Source organism: Bufo bufo, chromosome 1, assembly GCF_905171765.1.
Source record: "Bufo bufo chromosome 1, aBufBuf1.1, whole genome shotgun sequence".
Lineage (NCBI taxonomy): Eukaryota > Metazoa > Chordata > Amphibia > Anura > Bufonidae > Bufo > Bufo bufo.
The window spans coordinates 794,102,125-794,122,987 of record NC_053389.1 but is presented as its reverse complement, the minus strand read 5'-3'; the positions used below and the strand labels follow the sequence as shown (position 1 = coordinate 794,122,987).

Below are 20,863 nucleotides of genomic sequence, written 5' to 3'. Positions count from 1 at the left end.
ACCTTGGGGAAGGATGGGAAACCCAGGTCATGTTGTATGTGTCCTAGGTTTTAAGTTGGTGGGACATGCATGTAACCTTGGGGAAGGATGGGAAACCCAGGTCATGTTGTATGTGTCCTAGGTTCTAAGTTGGCGGGACATGCATGTAACCTTGGGGAAGGATGGGAAACCCAGGTCATGTTGTATGTGTCCTAGGTTCAAAGTTGGTGGGACATGCATGTAACCTTGGGGAAGGATGGGAAACCCAGGTCATGTTGTATGTGTCCTAGGTTCTAGGTTGGTGGGACATGCATGTAACCTTGGGGAAGGATGGGAAACCCAGGTCATGTTGTATGTGTCCTAGGTTCTAAGTTGGTGGGACATGCATGTAACCTTGGGGAAGGATGGGAAACCCAGGTCATGTTGTATGTGTCCTAGGTTCTAAGTTGGTGGGACATGCATGTAACCTTGGGGAAGGATGGGAAACCCAGGTCATGTTGTATGTGTCCTAGGTTCTAGGTTGGTGGGACATGCATGTAACCTTGGGGAAGGATGGGAAACCCAGATCATGTTGTATGTGTCCTAGGTTCTAAGTTGGTGGGACATGCATGTAACCTTGGGGAAGGATGGGAAACCCAGGTCATGTTGTATGTGTCATAGGTTCTAAGTTGGTGGGACATGCATGTAACCTTGGGGAAGGATGGGAAACCCAGATCATGTTGTATGTGTCCTAGGTTCTAAGTTGGTGGGACATGCATGTAACCTAGGGGAAGGATGGGAAACCAAGGTCATGTTGTATCTGTCCTAGGTTCTAAGTTGGTGGGACATGCATGTAACCTAGGGGTACGACACCATGGGGGAATGTATCATTGTTGTATGACAGTTTTCTGGCATATAAAAGTCACATATTTTGGTGCTGGTTGGGACCAGAATCTGTGACTTTTCCTCCTTTTCCAGCACCCTTGCCTTTTTTACAGAGTGTGGGACACATTTACCTTTATGTTCCCCAGAAAACCTGTGCCCATTACACCTCACTGGTGTAGATTTCATTTTCTAGCACACGGGCCTCCCAAGAATGCAGCAAAATGATTATGAGGCCACGGCGCCTCTTAATAGTTTTGGCGCCTCATATGTTTCTCTATTGAAGGGATATTCCTATCTGTAGGATATGCCACCAATGTCAGATAGCAGCAGATCCCAGATATGAGACCTGCACCTATCTCCAGAACTTGACCACGGAAGTGAACAGAGAGCAGCCGCACATGCACAGCCACCCTCCATTCTGGCTATTTTCAAGAACTCCCATAGCAATGAATGGAGAGCATGTGGCGCCTCCATAACCTTGGGGGCCTGTTCTCTAGATAGGAGTGGGTCCTAGTGGTGGGGCATGCACCTATCTGACATTGATGGCATATCTTAGCGATATGCCATCAATGTCTCAGATGGGCCAACCCCTTTAATTAATTCCCCCCATGCCTCTAGGGGGGGGGGGGGGCTCACACTGTAATTTAGGGTACGGCTACATGGTGACAAGAAGTTGCAGAATAGTGGTGGAACAAAAAATATATATGTGCGACTTGTCCGCAACTTGATGTTGTGTGACTAAACTCAACCAGGCCACAGGTAAGTCGCGTCGGAATTTTTGGGACTGGCACGTAGCAGTCAGAGCATGTTACGTGTCGCTTTGCAACGCCATTGAGAAACGTTACATGAAATTCATGACATTCGTAAATGATTGACATCTGATTAATATCCTTCAAAAATTTAAATGTTAGCTCCCTGGTCACATGTTATCTTCTGCGTATGACATTGATCACAGACTGTTTTTTTACCCTGTCAGCTACTGACCTCACCGTGGGCAAGATTTATGCGGCCATGATGATTATGGAGTATTACAGACAGAGCAAGGCGAAGCGACTGCAGGCCCTGCAAGAGGAACAGGTAACGGACGATTTATATTTCCGTTTTGATATTGTCATATACAAGAGAAATTCATTATAAATTACAGTGTAACAAACTATAAAAAACGAGGCACCAATCTCTCCTATCAGAAAGAAATAACCACTTTTGTGTATACAGCTCCCATGCAGAGCTATGTGTTATGTGTGAATATACAGTTCATATGACGCTGACTTTAGGGGGGTTGTATCATCGGGACGCCAGTCCGACGGTCAGTTGATTTCCGCAGGTCCATCGTTGTACGCTATGTGCTTGAAATGCAATGCTGCATTTCTACTTGTGCTACACCAGGAGAAATGCACCATTGCATTTCAAGCATAAAAAAATGGCTGACCATGTAACACATGACACGTTCTGCAGGAGCCACTCTTTGTTAGCAGCTGTCCATCCGGGTTTATAAAGTGGGCCCTACACAGGACTCCCACCTATAGCATCCATGCATATGTAGAAGAGATGTAGTATTGAGTACTTAATAACAATATCTACAATTTAAGCCTCATGCACACGGCTGTATTATGACTTGGCACCACCTATGTGTTGTATAGTGCCATAACTGGCCACCCATTGACTTCAATAGGGCCCTACTGCACCTCTGTCAGCCCCTGATTTCAGGGGACCATTAGGACCATTTTTGATAACATCGAGAGGCTTATAACCCATCATGATCATGTCGGACACGGATGCAGGGCTGCTGAGAGATACCTAATGAACTAATACTAGGCTCAATCACGGACTGCAGTATAGAAGCACAGAGTACACCTATAGGCTACACATAAGCTAATGGTCACATGGGGCTAACACTCCGAGCTGTATACTTACAAGTGCGGTATACTGTATTGCCTTTAATAATAACAACGCAACTATGACTCTTCCAGAACCGGACACCTTTAATGTTCCAAAGAATGGAGCCTCCATCGCCCACACATGATGGTCCAGTGGGGCTAAACGCTCTAATGTCCTCTCAGAATGAACCAGGGGGAGAAATGTAAGTCCTGCAGATCATTTACTATGGGTTCCTGCCATTATACAGGTCTTAAAGGGGTTGTCCCATGAGAAATATTTAACATTTTTGAAACCAGCACCTACAACTGAATACTTTTGTAATTGCATGCAATCAAAAATGTAGCATAGCCACTGAGTTATTCAATAAAATGTATCCGTATAGCGCCACCTGCTGTTTGTCATTGCTTTATTTTTCTGTCCGCCTCACTGCTGGTGGTCGCACATGCTCAGTTTAAATGTTCAACTGCCACCAGCCTGGTGTTCTGTTAGAAACTGTGGCAGTTATAGGGAGAGAGCTGTAGCAGAAAAGACACGCCTCCTGAGCTGTGATAGGGAGAGAGCTGTAGCAGAATGGACACGCCTCCAGAGCTGTGATAGGGAGAGAGCTGTAGCAGAATGGACACGCCTCCTGAGCTGTGATAGGGAGAGAGCTGTAGCAGAATGGACAGGCCCCCTGAGCTGTGATAGGGAGAGAACTGCAGCAGAATGGACACGCCTCCTGAGCTGTGATAGGGAGAGAGCTGTAGCAGAATGGACAGGCCCCCTGAGCTGTGATAGGGAGAGAACTGCAGCAGAAAGGACACACACACTCTTAGCTACCAACCTAAATTAAATCTAGCAGAGCAATTGGAGCAACGATTGGGCAGATCTCTGGATCCATGTGAGGTACAGGGCTGGTTATAGCTTTGTTAGAAAGAGATTGTCTTGGATGATCTCTGATTTTCCTTTTCTGCATTATTCATGGGATAACCCTTTTAAGGTTTGACAGCTCAATGTTCTCCAGCAAGGGCTTGGTTTTCATGCCACGTTGTTCCCTGACATGTAGATGTTGCTTGTATGTGGGGCTTTTTCAGGGGTATACCTGAAGGCGGCATGAAGGAAAGTCAGTCGTGGATGACGCAGAGAGCTCAACAGATGTTTCAGAAGACAGGGACCTGGAGTCCAGAGAGGGTGCGAGCCCAGGAGAACACCAACAGCTGGCCGAATTCACAGGTCTGGAGCATGCCCTTCATCTCCTGGTGTGCTTACGGTTGTGGATGACTACTATGTCAGATATACCTCTTTGCCTTTTAGTTAGTAGAAATGACGGAGATAAATCGGGAGGGTTACTCTGACAGTGAGCAGTACCTTGTGATGGAAGGACATGGGAGGGCAGCTTCAATGCCAAGGCTACCCGCTGACAGCCAGGTGAGTGATGTGCCTGTGCTAATAAAATGACAGGCCAAAAACCTTATGATATGAACCACAAAAAGAGGACAGGTTCTCAGCCCCTGTAATCAGTGAAGGCTCCATCAATGCCAGCAAGCAAAAACCGCGAAATCTGTCAGGAACTGATACACAAAGGGGCGGATATATCAATATAGGTTTACTTAGTATTTTGAGTATTGTGCCTATTGTGCTGTTTTTGGTTTGTGATTTGGATTGTTAAATGTGTCTATAATCCGTGCTGGTGAAGGGAAGATGTGGCAGAGTGCGCCACAAAATCCCTATTTGTGTAACGATGCGCCACAGGGCGGCCCACGAAAAAAGTCACCTGCCTCCAGCGATAGTATGACAAGATGAACGAGCGAGTAGATTGTTGTTGTTTTTTTTATTACCCACAAGTCACAGAAGATCCAGAAAGCGGTCCCCGTTCACATCTCGCATCTTTGGGCAGGTCGGATTATGACGGCTGATACGGCTTGATGCTGCAGAACCAAAAAATGTCCTGCTTTTTCCAACAAGATGGGGAGACATGCCGGACCTCATGGGTCTCACTGGACGGGTTCATGAATGAGAGGGGTTATGGCCGCCACATTCCCCAGACTTGTCCACATGCCATTTTTATCTATGGAGGAAATGTAAACTAGAAAGTGTCCGCTAACAATCCACGTCCCCTGGAGGAACTCGAGGAGAACATCACAAACACCATCCGCAGCATCACAAGCCGTATCAGCCAACATAACCCGACCTGCCCAAAGATGTGGAGACCTGAACGGGGACCGCATTCAGCATCTTTTCTGACTTGCTCGTTCATCTTGTCATACTATCGCTGGAGGCGGGCGACTTTTTCGTGGGCCACCCTGTACGGGTAGCCCACTTTTTATACCACCTTTGAGCTGGTACAATTTTTGTCTAAAACATGAACCAAAAACTGCCTAGGACTGCAATACAAAGCACAGAATAGCACCAGACAAAAATTTGGTGCAAAAGTTTTCTAAAAAGATTCCGTCTAGCAAGTTGCAAATTATTGTGCTTCATGCATGTCATAGATTTGGCGCAGAAGGCGTGCAAATGAAGACACTTTACAGGAACAAAGACATGGATATCTCTGCCCCAGTGTGTATTCAAAAATTTTTAAGGGGTTTTCTGACTTTTTTTATACTGACAACCTATCCTCAGGACTAGGGTTGAGAGAATCGAGCTTCGGATCGTAGATCCGAAGTCGATTCGTCAAAAAACGTAATTTGTAATGCTGTTTCCATGCAGCATTTACAACGTATGGGCTCCGTGTAGGAAAACGTCACCTCAGACGAAGTTGTGCGAGACTTCGGTGAATTACTATGGTATTCCGATCTGCGTATTTAAAAACAGGAATCCAAAGTGGGCTTTGGTACCGAGGTACCAGCCAGTACCGAAGCCGGCTTCAGATTCCTATTTTAAAATGTTTTTAAATACGCAGATAGGAATACCGCACTCATTCACCTTGCGCAACTTTGGCCAAGACAAAGTTTTCCTACACGGAGCCCATACATTTTAATGCTGTACGGAAACAGCATTACAGACAAAGTTTTTTAACAAATTGACCTCGGATCTATGATCCAAAGCTCGACTCTTTCAACCCTACTCAGGACTAGGGTTGTCACAATACTAAAATTTTGATTCGATTTCGATACCATAAAAAAGTATTGCGATACTCGATACCATGCGAAAAAATGAAACACCAAAAAAGCCGCGTGCATTCCACATTTTTATGGAGCGTCCGGCCCATAATACAACAGTCCTATCCTATTTTTCAGGGGGGAATTGCATGTTTTTGAATTTTTTTCTGTTACAGCGTTCACTGCATAGGAGATATTTTTAAATATTTTAATAGTTCGGACTTTTCCGGATGCGGCGATACCTAATATGCTTATTTTTTATTATTATTATTGTTTATATATTTTACATGTAAAATTGGTTAAGGGGGTGATTAAAACTTTTAATATTTTGGTGTTTTTTTTTTTACTTTTTATTTACTAACTATTAGCTCATTTAGGGGCTAGAACCCTTGTCCTATTCCCCCTGATAGAGCTCTATTAGGGTGAATAGGACCTCACACTCTCCCTGCTGCCCTGTGCATAGTACACACAGCAGCAGGGAGGTTACCATGGCAGTCAAGGCTTCAGTAGCGTCCTGGCTGCCATGGTAACAGATCGGAGCCCCGCAATTACACTGCTGGCGCTCCGATTGGAAGCTGCCACTGCCACCAATAAGATTACTGAGGGGACCCTGTGGCCACTGCCACCGATGAATATAATACTATGGGGGGGCCCACTGTGCCACAAATAAATATAATTAACTCATTAATACAAATGTGGGTGGCGGGTGCTGGTTGTATCACATACCCGGCACCCGGCCTCAATGACAGGGATCCTGCCAAACCACCTGCGACACCTGAGGGGTTAATTGACAAGGTTCGTGTGAACGCTGCGCCCTGTCATTGAGGCCGGGTATGTGATACAACCAGCACCCGCCACCCACATATGTATTAATGGGTTAATTGGTGGCACAGTGTTAACAGCCCCTCCCCTCCTCCTAAGTACTGTCTTCTCATTGGTGGAAATGGCGCCCGCGTCACAGCGGGAAGGCACTGCCTCCTTCTCCACTGTGCCGCCTCAGGAGAACATTGTACTAGGAACTGTACAGTAGCGCAGCCTAGTATCGGAAAATAGTTAATCCCGGTATCGGATCAATTGGGTATGGAAAGTTCAATACCCGATGCAACCCTACTAAGGACACCCAGCACCCCCACTGAGGAAACCGCAGTGAGCGCCGCAGCCTCCTCTAATAGCTGATTGATGGGGGTCCCAGATGTCAGACCCCCACCAATCAGATCCAAAGGATAGATTATCAGTATTAAAAAAAAGTTGGAAAACCCCTTTAATAAGTTTTTTTTTTGCATAATATCCCAAACATAGGAACCAAACATAAAATACACAGGATTGGTTTTATTCCACTCGTATATTAAATGTCTTATTAGAAGTTCTCATTACAACTGTGCAAAGATGGCACTGCCCTAGTCTGAGCTGGCCAGTTCACACAGGGCAGATTAGTTGCAGAAATCGCTGCGACTTTTCCATTCATCTGATTAGAGCTGACAGAAATCCACGTGCTTGCTGCAGATGAATGGAGCCGAGTTCAGTGGCTATGTGTGACTATCCGAGCAATGGATTATTATACTTGAAGGCAATCCTCCTGGACCTCTGACATGGAAATCTCTCTGCCATACATGTGTACACACCCAGTCTAGGTCCGATTTACTTGTCCCATCTGCTGGCCTCCTTATTGGGCCTCATGCACATTCATTTCTGTGGGGCTGCAAATGTGTCATCCATATTTTGTGGATCTGCAGTTTGGGGACTGCAAAATACATAGGGTGTTGTGCATGAGGCCATCCGTGGCCGCTCCATGATAGCACGCTCTGCTCTGGGGCCAAGCGAGAGGACCCCCACCCCAAACTTCCATAGGCCCTAATATTTTCAGGGACCTTTATGGTGAGATAACCCTGGTGTATTCCGGTCTGATATCGCAGAGTGTTACTGCTTGCCACACGCGCTGTTTTTACCATCATTTAGTTTTCTCAGTGTTGCATTTGCATGATACAGTTTAAAACTTACAGATATAGCAGAGCTGTATTTGTTGTATAACTGTTTCTTTTTTGCGTGCCGTGATCAATCAGTTAAGTGAGTTCTAGCAAATGACAAACCCAGCTCTGCTACACTGACAAACAACTGCATCTGTAAAGCCTGTTACTTGGGGCATATGCTTCACTCCTGCATGGTCTGCATTAAGCATAAGTAACATCCAAGCCATCCATAAACACAGTATATAAAGCCTCCATGAACATTTGACTTTTCTTGATCCGAGGCTCCTCTTTCCTGAGTTATAATACTTTTTCTGAAAATGCTTACTATGGTGCAATAAGGGCGTCACCATTGCTCTTGTTGCACCCAAGTTCCGCTCATTTCTGTGCTTTGATTGACAGGGCCAGGCAGTGGCAATACAGCGAGGGACGGGCTGGCCACAGAAAGGAGCGGAGCTTGGGTGTAACAAGTGCAATAGTGATGCCCTCATTGCACCAAAGCTTTAATTTACAAAAAAAAAAAAGCCTCAGATCAACAGAAGAGAAACAGGTGAACCGCAGCTATGTGTCTATGCAGACAATTGGGCAGGGAGGTCGCTGGTGACATTCCCTTTAAGGCCGTGTGCATATAAAGGACCCAGTGTGATGGGAACATGACTAGTTAGGCAGCGCAAGGATCTGTATGCAACCATTGGGCCAGTCAGACTGTTCCGGTGTATACATAGAAGTGTAGAAAGGACTGGATTGGAATGGGACGGCTCAGAAATGTTATTCAAAGCTTCTTGGCCTCAATCCAAAATCTGGTACATGGCCCCCACCTACCGTGGTGTCTTCTTATGTGGCAGTAAAGCCTTTGGGACCCCTCTAATACCCCCCCCCCCCCCCCGCTCCTGTATTGATGTCACTGCTGTTCCCCGTGAGTCTCGGTGTTCCTATGAAGGTGTGTGGGGAGAAATGACCATGTAAAGCAGAGAGGCGCGGGGCTTCGGCAGCTAATAGTTACTTCTGCTCAGTGACATCTGGGATTTATATCAGATTTAGGCTACATGCACACAACCGTTGTGTGTTTTGCGGTCCGCAAATTGCGGATCTGCAAAACACGGATGGCGTCCGTGTGCGTTCCGCAATTTGAAGAACGGCACGGACAGCCATTATTAAAACTGCCTATTCTTATCCGGAAAACGGACATGAATAGGACGGGTTATATTTTATTTGCGGGGCCACGGAACGGAGCAACGGATGCGGACCAAAACAACGGTCGTGTGAATGTAGCCTTATAAAAGAGAAAGCAGATATTATAGTAATGATAAAAACCTGCCCATACCAGACGCCGCAGACACGTTGACAGTTCTCGCTGATGAGCATTCCCAAGCGATTCATTCATCTCTGTCTTACTGTGCATCTGTCACCCTCACTCCATGTCATCTCTGTTCCTAAACAAGCAAGGGCCTCATCTTCCTTCCCCTTCCCCAAGAGCAGTGAACACTTGGGCAGGACTCCACCTGTCAAGTCAAAGATGGCAGGAACCAGCCTGGACCTCCCCGGAGGAGGGAGCGGTGGCATGAACCAGCACCAGGAGGGAGGCCCCACTAACATTATTGCTTTGGGGGTCCCTTCTTTCCTATGTTCACCCTTGTATCCAAAGCTTTGAAGTGAATCTCTACCTTTTTGCACCATGTTGTTTTTTAGATCCATCATTCTGTGTTAGCTAACTTTCCGCTTCAAATCCTATGTATGGACATAGTTAAATACCATCTGTCAGCATGGTCAACCCTATTAAACCAGGCATGCTGTCTAGTAGGGTTGATCATGCTGATTAAAACAATACCTGAGTTATGTCTGTAGGTAGAACCATTGCTGAGATATCAGTGTTTTTAGTAATATGCATTCAAGCTGGTTATAGCACCAAGGGGCTAGACTGAGCTATTGGAGAACTGCTTCTGTAACATCCCTCTGCTCTTGGCACTCCCTCCCCCTCCCCTTGATTGACAGGGATAGGCAATCAAGCAAGGGGAGGGAGGAGTGCCCAGAGCAGAGGGATGTTACAGAAGCAGTTCTCCCATGGCTCAGTCTAGCCCCTTGGTGCTATAACCAGCTTGAATGCATATTACTAAAAACACTGATATCTCAGCAACGGTTCTACCTACAGACATAACTCAGGTATTGCTTTAATCAGCATAATCAATCCTATAAGGCAGCATGCATGGATTAATAGGGTTGATCATGTTGACAGATGCTCTTTAAATGATAATATTGCACCAGGACAGCATACTGAGTTAATATTGATCTCAATCAATAACAGTATGCAGGAAGCTCCCAAGCTCCCTCTAGTGGTTCACATAAGCAGCCAGAATGTTATCATTTAGGTCTATGCAGAGGATTTGATGGTTCATAAAAATAAAGCTCTGACTGTAACACAGGCTTGTTTGGAACTCCTGGAAGGAACTCGTCTCCTGCTGTCTCAGTGGCATCCATGTCCTCGTCTTGTGGCTCTTGTGCTGTGTGAGCGTCTACTCTTTAAAGTCATTTGTCCACTAATGTGGACACTGTGTATGGAAACTGTTTGGGTCTAACTGCTGTTAACCTGTGTTCTCTTTCTCTCTGTTCCCCCGCTGTCTGTCCCTCTGTCTCTCTGTCCGTCCTGCACCTCTGTGGTCTCTCCCTTCTTGCCTCTCCTCTCTGTCTCGTCTTGCTGTAGCAGCGAAGGAAAACCCGAACCCGAGGGAGTAACCTCAGTGTATGTAACACCTCTATGACATGCTCTCACACTATTCTCCATGTATTGCTACACTGTACAACTCACATTTCTGTCCTTTTTAGCCCATTCTCGGTATGGATCCTTCTGTCTTTGTATTGTTTCTCCTGTACAGAGATGACATTTATGTCATGTTGTAGGGATGCATTGAGATAGAAAAGGTCTTCAAATGATCGAATAGAAGTTAGAATATGAATATAATTGGATTATGCCGTTAGAAATCTAGGCTTAACTTTCTAGAGCCTTTGATTTTTGCAGGAGGGTTATGCAGAATTTATTTTATTTTTTAATTCTCCCCTATCAGCAGAACCTATAAAGAGATCCAAACTTACCTGCTCCCTTCCACTCATTCTCAGGTCACTGGCTCCCAGGCTATCCTCACTGGACTCCTAGTCCCTGTCCTGCCAATGACTGGCCTAAGCTGTGACGTGTCCCCAAGGGGCACATGACTTTCCACTTGCCGATGAGGCCAGCCTCTCCATGTCCATGCGGATATTGACAGGGACTGGAAGTCCAGTGAAGACAGCCGGGAGTCGCAGAGTCCAAATAGAGTGGTGGGGAGCAGAAGTCTAGATCTTTTCACAGGTTCTACTGGAGGGAATGTCTACCAAAAAAATTTACTGAAAAACCCACTTAGGGCCAGTTCACATGACTGATTTTGAAATACACGCTTAAAAAAATCAGCGCGGAATATACGTGTCTCTGTTCAGCACGAAAAAAAGTGTTCACTTCAATACAAAGCTGAATTTTCAGCTTGAGGTTTTTGAAGCAGATCTGATGCAGTTCTGCGCCAAAAACGCAGGGAAAACACACAAAAAATGCATGGACTTTCATGGAGCATTTTTTTTTTCAGCTTCCTATTCATTTGAATAGGAGATTCAGCGCTGATTCTGCCCCAAGATAGGACATGCAGATTCTTTTTTACACGTGTAAAAAAAGAAGCAAGTGCTGCTTCCCATTGAAATGAGGCATTTTCGGAGCTGATTTGAAGCTGATTTTGAGGCAGAAACGCACCAAAATCAGCACCAAAAAACTCTGTGTGAACGGGCCCTTAAGGGTATTTTCACACTAGTGGCAGGGGAGTCCGGCAGGCTGTTCTGGCGGGTGAACAGCCTGTCGGATCCGTCCTGCCGCTAGTTCACGTGTGCCCCCCGACTGCCGCTCCGTCCCCATTGACTATAATGGGGGCGGGGGGCGGAGTTCCGGTGGCAGCGCGGTAGAGGCAGCCTCTCTCCGTGCGCTGCCGTGCAGCCGCCGGAACTCCACCCCCCGCCCCCATTATAGTCAATGGAGACGGAGCGGCAGTCCGGGGGCACACGTGAAATAGCGGCAGGATAGATCCGACAGGCTGTTCACCCGCCGGCACTGCCAGGCGGAGTCCCCTGCCGCTAGTTTGGTTTTGAACAAGCAAGTCCAGGGTGAACCAAGTCCAGAGCTGATTCTGTTACTACATTGGAATTATTTTCTAAATGTCCATCTGGTAACAATATGTCATTTTGTGACACTTCCATCAAAAACATCACATATTAATAACCTATGTGTGAATATGCTGTGTATTTTTTTAATCAAAAAAGGGTGGATGGTTTTATGGATATTGGGGGTCATTTACTAACCAGAAATAGGCCAGGTCTAAAAAAGTGGACGCGGCGTGGGCGGGAACAGGCCGGCAGGCTCGTCTCCATTTACCATTTCTTACTCCTGGTTTGGTGTAGAAAATGGTCTAAATGTAAGACAGCTCGGAAGCTGGAGGTGGAGAGGCCGGCGCCTCTACATACCGTAACTCTGGAGGATCCACCTCCAGGGGATATTACTAGAGATGAACGAATTTCTTAAAAGTTTGATTCGCCGAATTTCACCAAACAATTTGCTTTGTGACGAATTACTTAATTTTTTTGCAAGTAGCGGGTGCAATGACAGGGAGCTGCGATAGCGCCGCGCCCGTCATTGTACCCTTCAGATGCCGCGTTCATACATGATCGCGGCATCTGAGTGTAAAATTAACAATAAAAAAATTCAATCCAACTTATCGCCTCTATTTGCTCGCGACGGGCCGGCTGCCGCCATCTTGCTTGAAGATCTCGGCCAAAATCCTGTGCGGCGCGAGATGATGTCATCACGCCGGCTGGCGTGGTGACATATGATGTCATCCCGCTGGCCGGCGTAATGATGTAATCTCGCGCCGCACAGGATTTCGGCCGAGATCCTCAAGCAAGATGGCGGCAGCCGGCCCGTCGCGAGCAAATGGAAGGCGGTAAGTTTGCATTTTTTTGTTTTTCATACTATTTCATGTTAAATCGATTCGCTGACAAGAAGCACGAGGAAATTCGGCTTCTAGGCTAATCGAGATGGGAGCTAATTCCAGAGGTGGGACCTGCACCTATCAGACATTGATATGCATTAAATGTCCCAGATGCGGATTTAATTTTCAATGGCATGGTACTGCTGAAATGAAAGAGAAAAACAGCTAAAAAAAAATATTTAATTAATATTGGAACAGATTTATTAAAGCATTTACTCCACTCCACTTTTTGGCATAAAAAAAAGTCTCAGATTATGGCGCACGGCATATTTGTGCAATCATTTTAAACTGTTTGCGCTTCTTGACACTTTGAAAAGTGTTGAGAAAAGGGGTAGGTTAGCGGAGGCGGCTGTGGCGGTCAGAGTTACTATAATTTATGCCAAAAGCTGGTGTTATTTATGGTTTAAATCTACAGCAGCGTAGGTTTCAGTCTCTGGTGCATGGACACCTGCGCTTCTTTATAAATTTGGCACATCTTGCTTGAGCTGTCTTCCATCAGAAAGGGGTATTTTTTTAATTTAAAACAAGGGGGCAGATTTACTAAGACTGGTGTTTCACATGCCAGTCTTAGTAAATCTGCCCCCTTGTTTTAAATAAAAAAAAAGACCCCTTTCTGATAGAAGTGTCCCTTTAAGCCACCACTAGAGGTAGCTGACCGCGCGTTGCGTTAGTAATGCGTCATGTATGACCAGCATGCAGTGGGCTCTCTCTAGTGGTGCATGCAGGTATTGCAGCTCAGAGTTGTTCAGGCAAACGCGACTAAGGCGGGGTTCACATCACGTTTTTCCTGTCTGTTTAACGTATCCAAAAAAAGTATACGTTAAACGGATGCCTCAGACTGATGCCATACAGTGGCATCCATTCACTATAGAGTTCCATTGTAAAAAAAAAAAAAAAAGGTATTTGTTTTTTTTACCAGACTGGGCAGGATACAAGAACGTGGTGTGCTGCGTTTTTGTATCCTCTTTTTCCTAATGTATACGTCAAACGGAGGAATAAAACGCGATGTGAACCCACCCTAAGCTGTAGAAATGTGCAAAACCAACAAAAAATGTACAGAGCTACTATTCCTCTTTTGCGGTTATTACTGTTATTGGGATAGGCTCCCAATTGTATTGAAAAACTATTGTTGCCTTATGTATTCTACACTCACCAGTAAGAATCTTGTATTTACCTTGTAACCTTGTCAATACTTTTTCTGGAAAAAAATAAACGTTTTGAATGATAAAAAAAAAATGTACAGAGCTGCGCCTCATAAAACAATGAAGTGCTCGGACCCTCTCAATCAGCTGGTCTTGGAGGTGTCGGGAGTTGAACCCACACCTCTCTGATATTGATGGCATATAATAAGGCTCGGCAATATCAAGGTCCCAGACACCCCATTAACTCTTGGAGCTCAGTATCAGGAAAACAGAGCTCCAACCTTTACATGATGTAAAAAGTCCAAATTCAAATGTCTTCTCCTCCAGATAGGAGGCAGATTTACACCCATTGAAAATACTTTGCAACACATTTATCAACTGTTTTACGCACTTTTCTACCCCTTTTACGCCTTCCCTGCCAAGCGGTGTGTGGCTTAGTGGAAAGGGCGTGGATTCATGCAAAAGGAGTGCAGCCTAAAAGTATTTCTGTGTGTCAAAAAATCCACCAAAATATGGGCGCTGTCAGAATGTTTATACTGCTCTGATCTGAAGGATCTGTACTGAAGGAGATTCCCAACTTATTTCCACAAATCAAAATTAACACGAGTTTGTTATTTGCGCTGAGTTGAAGACAAGAAGGATACAATCGTATACAAAATATATATATTTATTTATTAAAAATCAGTGCAAAATAATAATAAAATATAGAATTGGTGATTAAGGATCAAATAAGTTCAATCAATTTGAAAACATAGGTAACGTGTAAGATATAAAAACAACCAATAAAATAACTTTTTAAATGAAATGGGTAGCTTATCAGTAGCTCACAGAATAAAGCTACATGCACACGACCGTTGTTCTGGTCCGCATCCGAGCCACAGTTTTTGCGGCTCGGGTGCGGACCCATTCACTTCAATGGGGCCGCAAAAGATGCGGACAGCACTCCGTGTGCTGTCCGCATCCGTTGCTCCATTCGGTAGCCCCACCCAAAAAATATAACATGTCCTATTCTTCTCCGTTTTGCGGACAAGAATAGGCATTTCTACAATGGGCTGCCCGTTCCGTTCCACAAATTGCGGAAGGCACACGGGCGGCTTCCGTGTTTTGCGGATCCGCAATTTGCGGACCGCAAAAAACGGAACGGTCGTGTGCATGAGGCCTAAGGAAAAGAGCTCAGCATTGACACGTGACTTCTCCCAGCACACAGATGTTCATAAACTCAAAAGTTTAACAGCGCATGGGCAAAATTTGTCCTATCATGCACAAGTTTGACTATAAGCCAATATTATATTATAAGTAAAGATAGACTTTCACCAATTTAATTCAATATATATCAGACCCTTGACTAGAAACTGAAATCAGTTTTCTGGAGATTATACAAATGTATATATCAAATGTATATATTTATCTCCCAAGATTGACAGGCATAATTTGTACTGCAGTTAAAATTATCTCAAATCAATCTAGATCCTACAAGAACTACATGGTCTATCAAAATATATATATGGCTATATGGCTAATCAATTGCCTAATATAAAGTTAGAAATTTATACTTTACCAGAAATAAAAAATTTAGTTGTCTGAAAGAAGTCAGCGGTCACAGTTCAGAAACAAGGGATGGTCAGGTTCTCTTTAGTTCAGTTTCCTTGGACAGCTGTCCTCATCTTTTGACCTATAGCCATAGAATGTATTTCCTTACTGCCTTGTCTTTGATGGATCCCTCTTGCTGGCTCTTGCTACCTTTTATCCCCCCCATGTGGGTGTCACAAATGGTAGGGATAAGTGCAGCCTTAAGCTCCACCCACACCACTATCCCTACCTACTTGCACAGTCTGTCCTAACTGACGGTGTACAACTGGGCGGCGGTCCCTAGCTTAAGTACCTGCGGGTGCTTATAGGGGGGAACAAAAGTGGAGAAAACAACAAAGCTAGGACAGAACACACAGAAGCGAACACTAGGCAGAACACAATATCAAGGTCAAAACTCGCCGAGGTCAGAACCAGGAGATCACGTCAGTACTAGGGGAAACACCAAAATCAACGTCAAATACTAGTCGAGGTTAGGAGTCAGGAGGTCACGCAGTACAAAGGGGTAACACAGGATCAAGAGTCAAATTCAAGCTGAGGTTGAGTACACAAAGTCACAAATGCAGGCAAACGCTAGTGAGGTTGAAAGACCAATCACAGGCAACCTGTGGACAGCAGGCTGCCTGTTAAATAGCCCCAACAGATGAATCACGTGACGTGGTCAGCGTCACGTGACTCACATCACGCACCTCAATGCAGCTGAGCGCCGATTCATTCCTATCGGCGCTACGCTGCCCTGCTGTTCGTTGCCTAGGGGATGGAGAACTCCGGCCACAGATGGGGTGCCGGCAGTGCTGCAAGAAGAGCGCTCTCCCCTTTACAGTGGGCTTGGTTTGGTCTACCACGTGCTTATTGACATGCATCAATTTGCTATGTATCTCTTCCTCACCATACTCACCACCACCACAAGGGGGCACTAGTGTTCTATGTAAAAGTTTGGGTAATTACATTTAATTCTAATATTTTTTTAAGATCTAGTAGAAAGATAACCTTTGACCTAAGCCCTGGACAAAACCCTAAATATGGGGAAAAGGGACATTAATGGATACCAACCGTCAGACGTATAGTCTGCTTATAGATGTACTACTTTAAGACCATCTACCAAAGCACTTAACCTTCTTTCTCCACATACTTTGAAAGTGAGGTGATTAGTTCCAAACATTAGCTTTTTACACATAACAAAAAAAATACATTGGTATATACCACCTAATTCTATGTCTGTGAAGGTTCTCATTTATCCAGGTCATGGTATAGCTGTAAAGAAAAAAATCAAGGCAACTGGACTTACTGTAGATTTCTTGAAAACATTTCACTCGTTCTTCCAACGAGCTTTCTCAATTCTCACTCAGAATTGAGAAAGCTCGTTGGAAGAACGAGTGAAACGTTTTCAAGAAATCTACAGTAAGTCCAGTTGCCTTGATTTTTTCTTTACAGCTATACAATGACCTGGATAAATGAGAACCTTCACAGACATAGAATTAGGTGGTATATACCAATGTATTTTTTTTGTTATGTGTAAAAAGCTAATGTTTGGAACTAATCACCTCACTTTCAAAGTATGTGGAGAAAGAAGGTTAAGTGCCTTGGTAGATGGTCTTAAAGTAGTACATCTCTAAGCAGACTATACGTCTGACGGTTGGTATCCATTAATGTCCCTTTTCCCCATATTTAGGGCTTTGCAAGCAGACAAAATGGCTACCTTGATGCCCATATACCAATCTGTAAATTAATATGTATAGGCCTTTAAAATGTTGATTCCTTTCTGCCCAATATTTCTGACAGCGCATTTTTGGAGTAAAATGACACTAATTTATAGGTTGTGCAATCTTGGACTACATAGTCTAAAGATGCGCTAGCAGCAGCTACTATGATAAATCTGGTGCAGTACAGAGCTGTCTGTCTCAGTTTACACCGTCTTACTGTTGTCTCCTCAGTTAGTTGCAAAAATACCACAGTTCTGAAACACGGACATATTATGGCGCACGGACAGAACTTTAGTGCATGGACAGAATTCTAGCGTAACGCTGGCACAGAATTTAACATACTCCAGGTTTATAAAGGACCATGCACCAGAATAGTAAATTTGTCTAACACTACGACTGTGATTTCTGAACGTTCATGCAGAGATGGCTGCAGAGGAGTGGGGAGCCCGTTGTGACTGACAGCTGAGACAGTTTTCTTTACTGTTCTAGTCTTCCCCTATTGCGGATCTAATAAATTGCTTAATCACCAGGTTTCAGGTAATTTCATGAGCTGCTGGGTCTTATCAGACCCAGATCAGCTCTGCAGTATATACCAGCCAGTTGTATTCCTTCTTTAACTAGGACTAATAGATTAGCCCCAGTTATCAGGAATTTAAAAAATGTAAATGTTAAATGCCCCCAAAGGTCTCCCATGCCCTTGTGAGGGCATAAAGTATGAAAAGAATAACTACATTTATACATAAGATAAATAAGAATGTTACCACTAGCCCACACCGCAGCCTCTAGCCCCAACCCTGGTGACCATAAACTATATATAACACTACTGTAACCGAAAGAGGACACAATTAAAAAAGGTATATTCGTTGCACTTTGTGTTATTAAAAATGAAAAAATTTGAAAAACAGACTTTTCCCTTATAAAAAAAAATACTATAATAAAAATAGCATACCTATCACAGAAAAAAATATGCAAAAAAATGAATTTCATTAGAACCACAGGGCAGTAACCAGCTCAGTCCACTGCACAATGTATGGCGCTGTGTAGTTTTGGTGCCTATTTCGGGCACCTGAGCTATTCCCAAACAGCTGTTCAAGAGGGGTGTGGGAACAGCAGTTTGGAGATCCACCTCCCGGTCACGTGGTCCCCCCTGATGGATCTTCCAGCAGAAGTCTGTCTTGTTCTCTTCCTTTCTCCAGCAGGAGACAGATTGTCACAACTGACGTCACTGCCTCCTGCTGGAGAACGCGCCGGCCGGCATGCGCATGTGCAGGACAGCTGGCCGTCAGTCTCTGTATCGATGTAAGCGCTGTGCAGGAGTGACAGCATGGCGATCAGCACAGAGGCTGATCGCTATATTGTGCATGTCACAGGGGGCACTTTGGATGGCAAACAGGGGGCACTGGATGGCACAAAGGGGTACTGGATGGCACAAAGGGGTACTAGATGGCAAACAAGGGGCACTGGATGGCCCCATGGGGTAATGGATGGCACAATGGGGGAAATGGATGGCACAATGGGGGAAATGGATGGCACAGGGGGGAACTAGATGACACAATGGGGCACTAGAAGGCCCACAGAGGCACCGGATGGCAAACAGGGGCACTGGATGGCACAAGGGGGTCAATGAATGGCACAGAGGGGAACTGGATGGCAAATAAGGGGGCACTAGATGGCAAACAAGGGGGCACAGCATGGCACAATGAGGGCACTGGATGGCACAAGGGGGAAATGGATGCCACAATGGGGGAACTAGATGGCGCAATGGGTGGCACAGTGGGGACACTAGATGGCACAAGGGGGCAATGCATGGCAAACAGGGGGCACTGAATGACACAAAGAGGGCACTGGATGGCAAAGGGGCATTGGATGGCAAATATGGGGGCACTGCATGGCACAATGAGTGCACTGGATGGCACAATGGGGGAACTGGATGGCACAAGGGGGCAATGGATGGCCCAAGAGGGGCAATTGATGGCAAACAGGGGCACTGGATGGCAAACAAGGTGGTACTCCATGGCATAGTGGGGGCACTGTGGATGTCACTGTTATGGAGCACTGTGGATGTCACTGTTATGGGGGCACTGTGGATGTCACTGTTATGGGGACACTGTGGATGTCACTGTTATGGGGACACTGTGGATGTCACTGTTATGGGGGCTCTGTGGATGTCACTGTTATGGAGCACTGTGGATGTCACTGTTATGGGGACACTGTGGATGTCACTGTTATGGGGACACTGTGGATGTCACTGTTATGGGGACACTGTGGATGTCACTGTTATGGGGGCACTGTGGATGTCACTGTTATGGGGACACTGTGGATGTCACTGTTATGGGGACACTGTGGATGTCACTGTTATGGGGACACTGTGGATGTCACTGTTATGGGGGCACTGTGGATGTCACTGTTATGGGGGCACTGTGGATGTCACTGTTATGAGGACACTGTGGATGTCACTGTTTTGGGGGCACTGTGGATGTCACTGTTATGGGGACACTGTGGATGTCACTGTTATGAGGACACTGTGGATGTCACTGTTATGGGGGCGCTGTGGATGTCACTGTTATGGAGGCACTGTGGATGTCACTGTTATGGGGACACTGTGGATGTCACTGTTATGGGGACACTGTGGATGTCACTGTTATGGGGACACTGTGGATGTCACTGTTATGGGGACACTGTGGATGTCACTGTTATGGGGACACTGTGGATGTCACTGTTATGGGGGGATGTTGTGGATGTCACTGTTATGGAGCACTGTGGATGTCACTGTTATGGGGGCACTGTGGATGTCACTGTTATGGGGGGCTGTGGATGTCACTGTTATGGGGACACTGTGGATGTCACTGTTATGGGGGGCGCTGTGGATGTCACTGTTATGGGGACACTGTGAATGTCACTGTTATGGGGACACTGTGGATGTCATTTCTTATAAGTGATAGGGCTCGTGCACAGAACCGTATCTGTTTTGCGTTCTGCATGTCGCGGATCCACTAAATAAGGTTACTGTCAGTGTGTGATTCACATTTTTTTGCAGTCCCATTGAGTTCTATGGGTTTTAGATCTGCATTATGAGGACCAGAATAGGACATGTTCTATCTTTTGCAGAACTGACGCACGGATGTGGAAAGCACAGGGACGTCATCCGTGTGTCAGTTCCAGTAAAGACAGAACATGTCCTATTCTGGTCTTCAAAATGAGGTCCTCGAATTTATAGAACTCAATGGGACTGCAAAAAATGCGGATCGCTAAATGGATACGGTCGTGTGCAAAGGGTTTAGATACACAGCTCAGCAGGCAGATCATACAAGATAGGATTAGATACACCACTCAGCAGGCTGTGTCATACCAAATGGGATTAGATACACAGTTTAGCACTCTGTATCATAGACGATGGGATTAGATATATACTTCAGCAGGCAGTATCACAGGCAGTATCGCACACAACAGGATGTGTATCAGGCACACATACAGGATAGGATTAGATACAGATGTGATTGGATACGCTTGCTGATTCCAGCTGTTTTTCACACTCTGGAGATGGTGAGGGAAGAGCCTGTGGACGGTCAGTGATGGGATTAGATACACAGCTCAGCAGGCAGTATCACACAG

General features: G+C 45.4%; 1 protein-coding gene across 1 annotated transcript in view; it reads left to right on the top strand.

The window, feature by feature from the left end:
* Window positions 1-20,863, top strand: part of CACNA1A (calcium voltage-gated channel subunit alpha1 A) — a 285,029-nt gene that overhangs the window by 244,503 nt on the left and 19,663 nt on the right. The window contains exons 41-45 of the mRNA XM_040415070.1: window positions 1,820-1,920; window positions 2,814-2,923; window positions 3,795-3,940; window positions 4,019-4,128; window positions 10,464-10,502. Coding sequence (XP_040271004.1) covers window positions 1,820-1,920; window positions 2,814-2,923; window positions 3,795-3,940; window positions 4,019-4,128; window positions 10,464-10,502 — 506 coding nt within the window. The remainder of the gene's footprint in view (window positions 1-1,819; window positions 1,921-2,813; window positions 2,924-3,794; window positions 3,941-4,018; window positions 4,129-10,463; window positions 10,503-20,863) is intronic.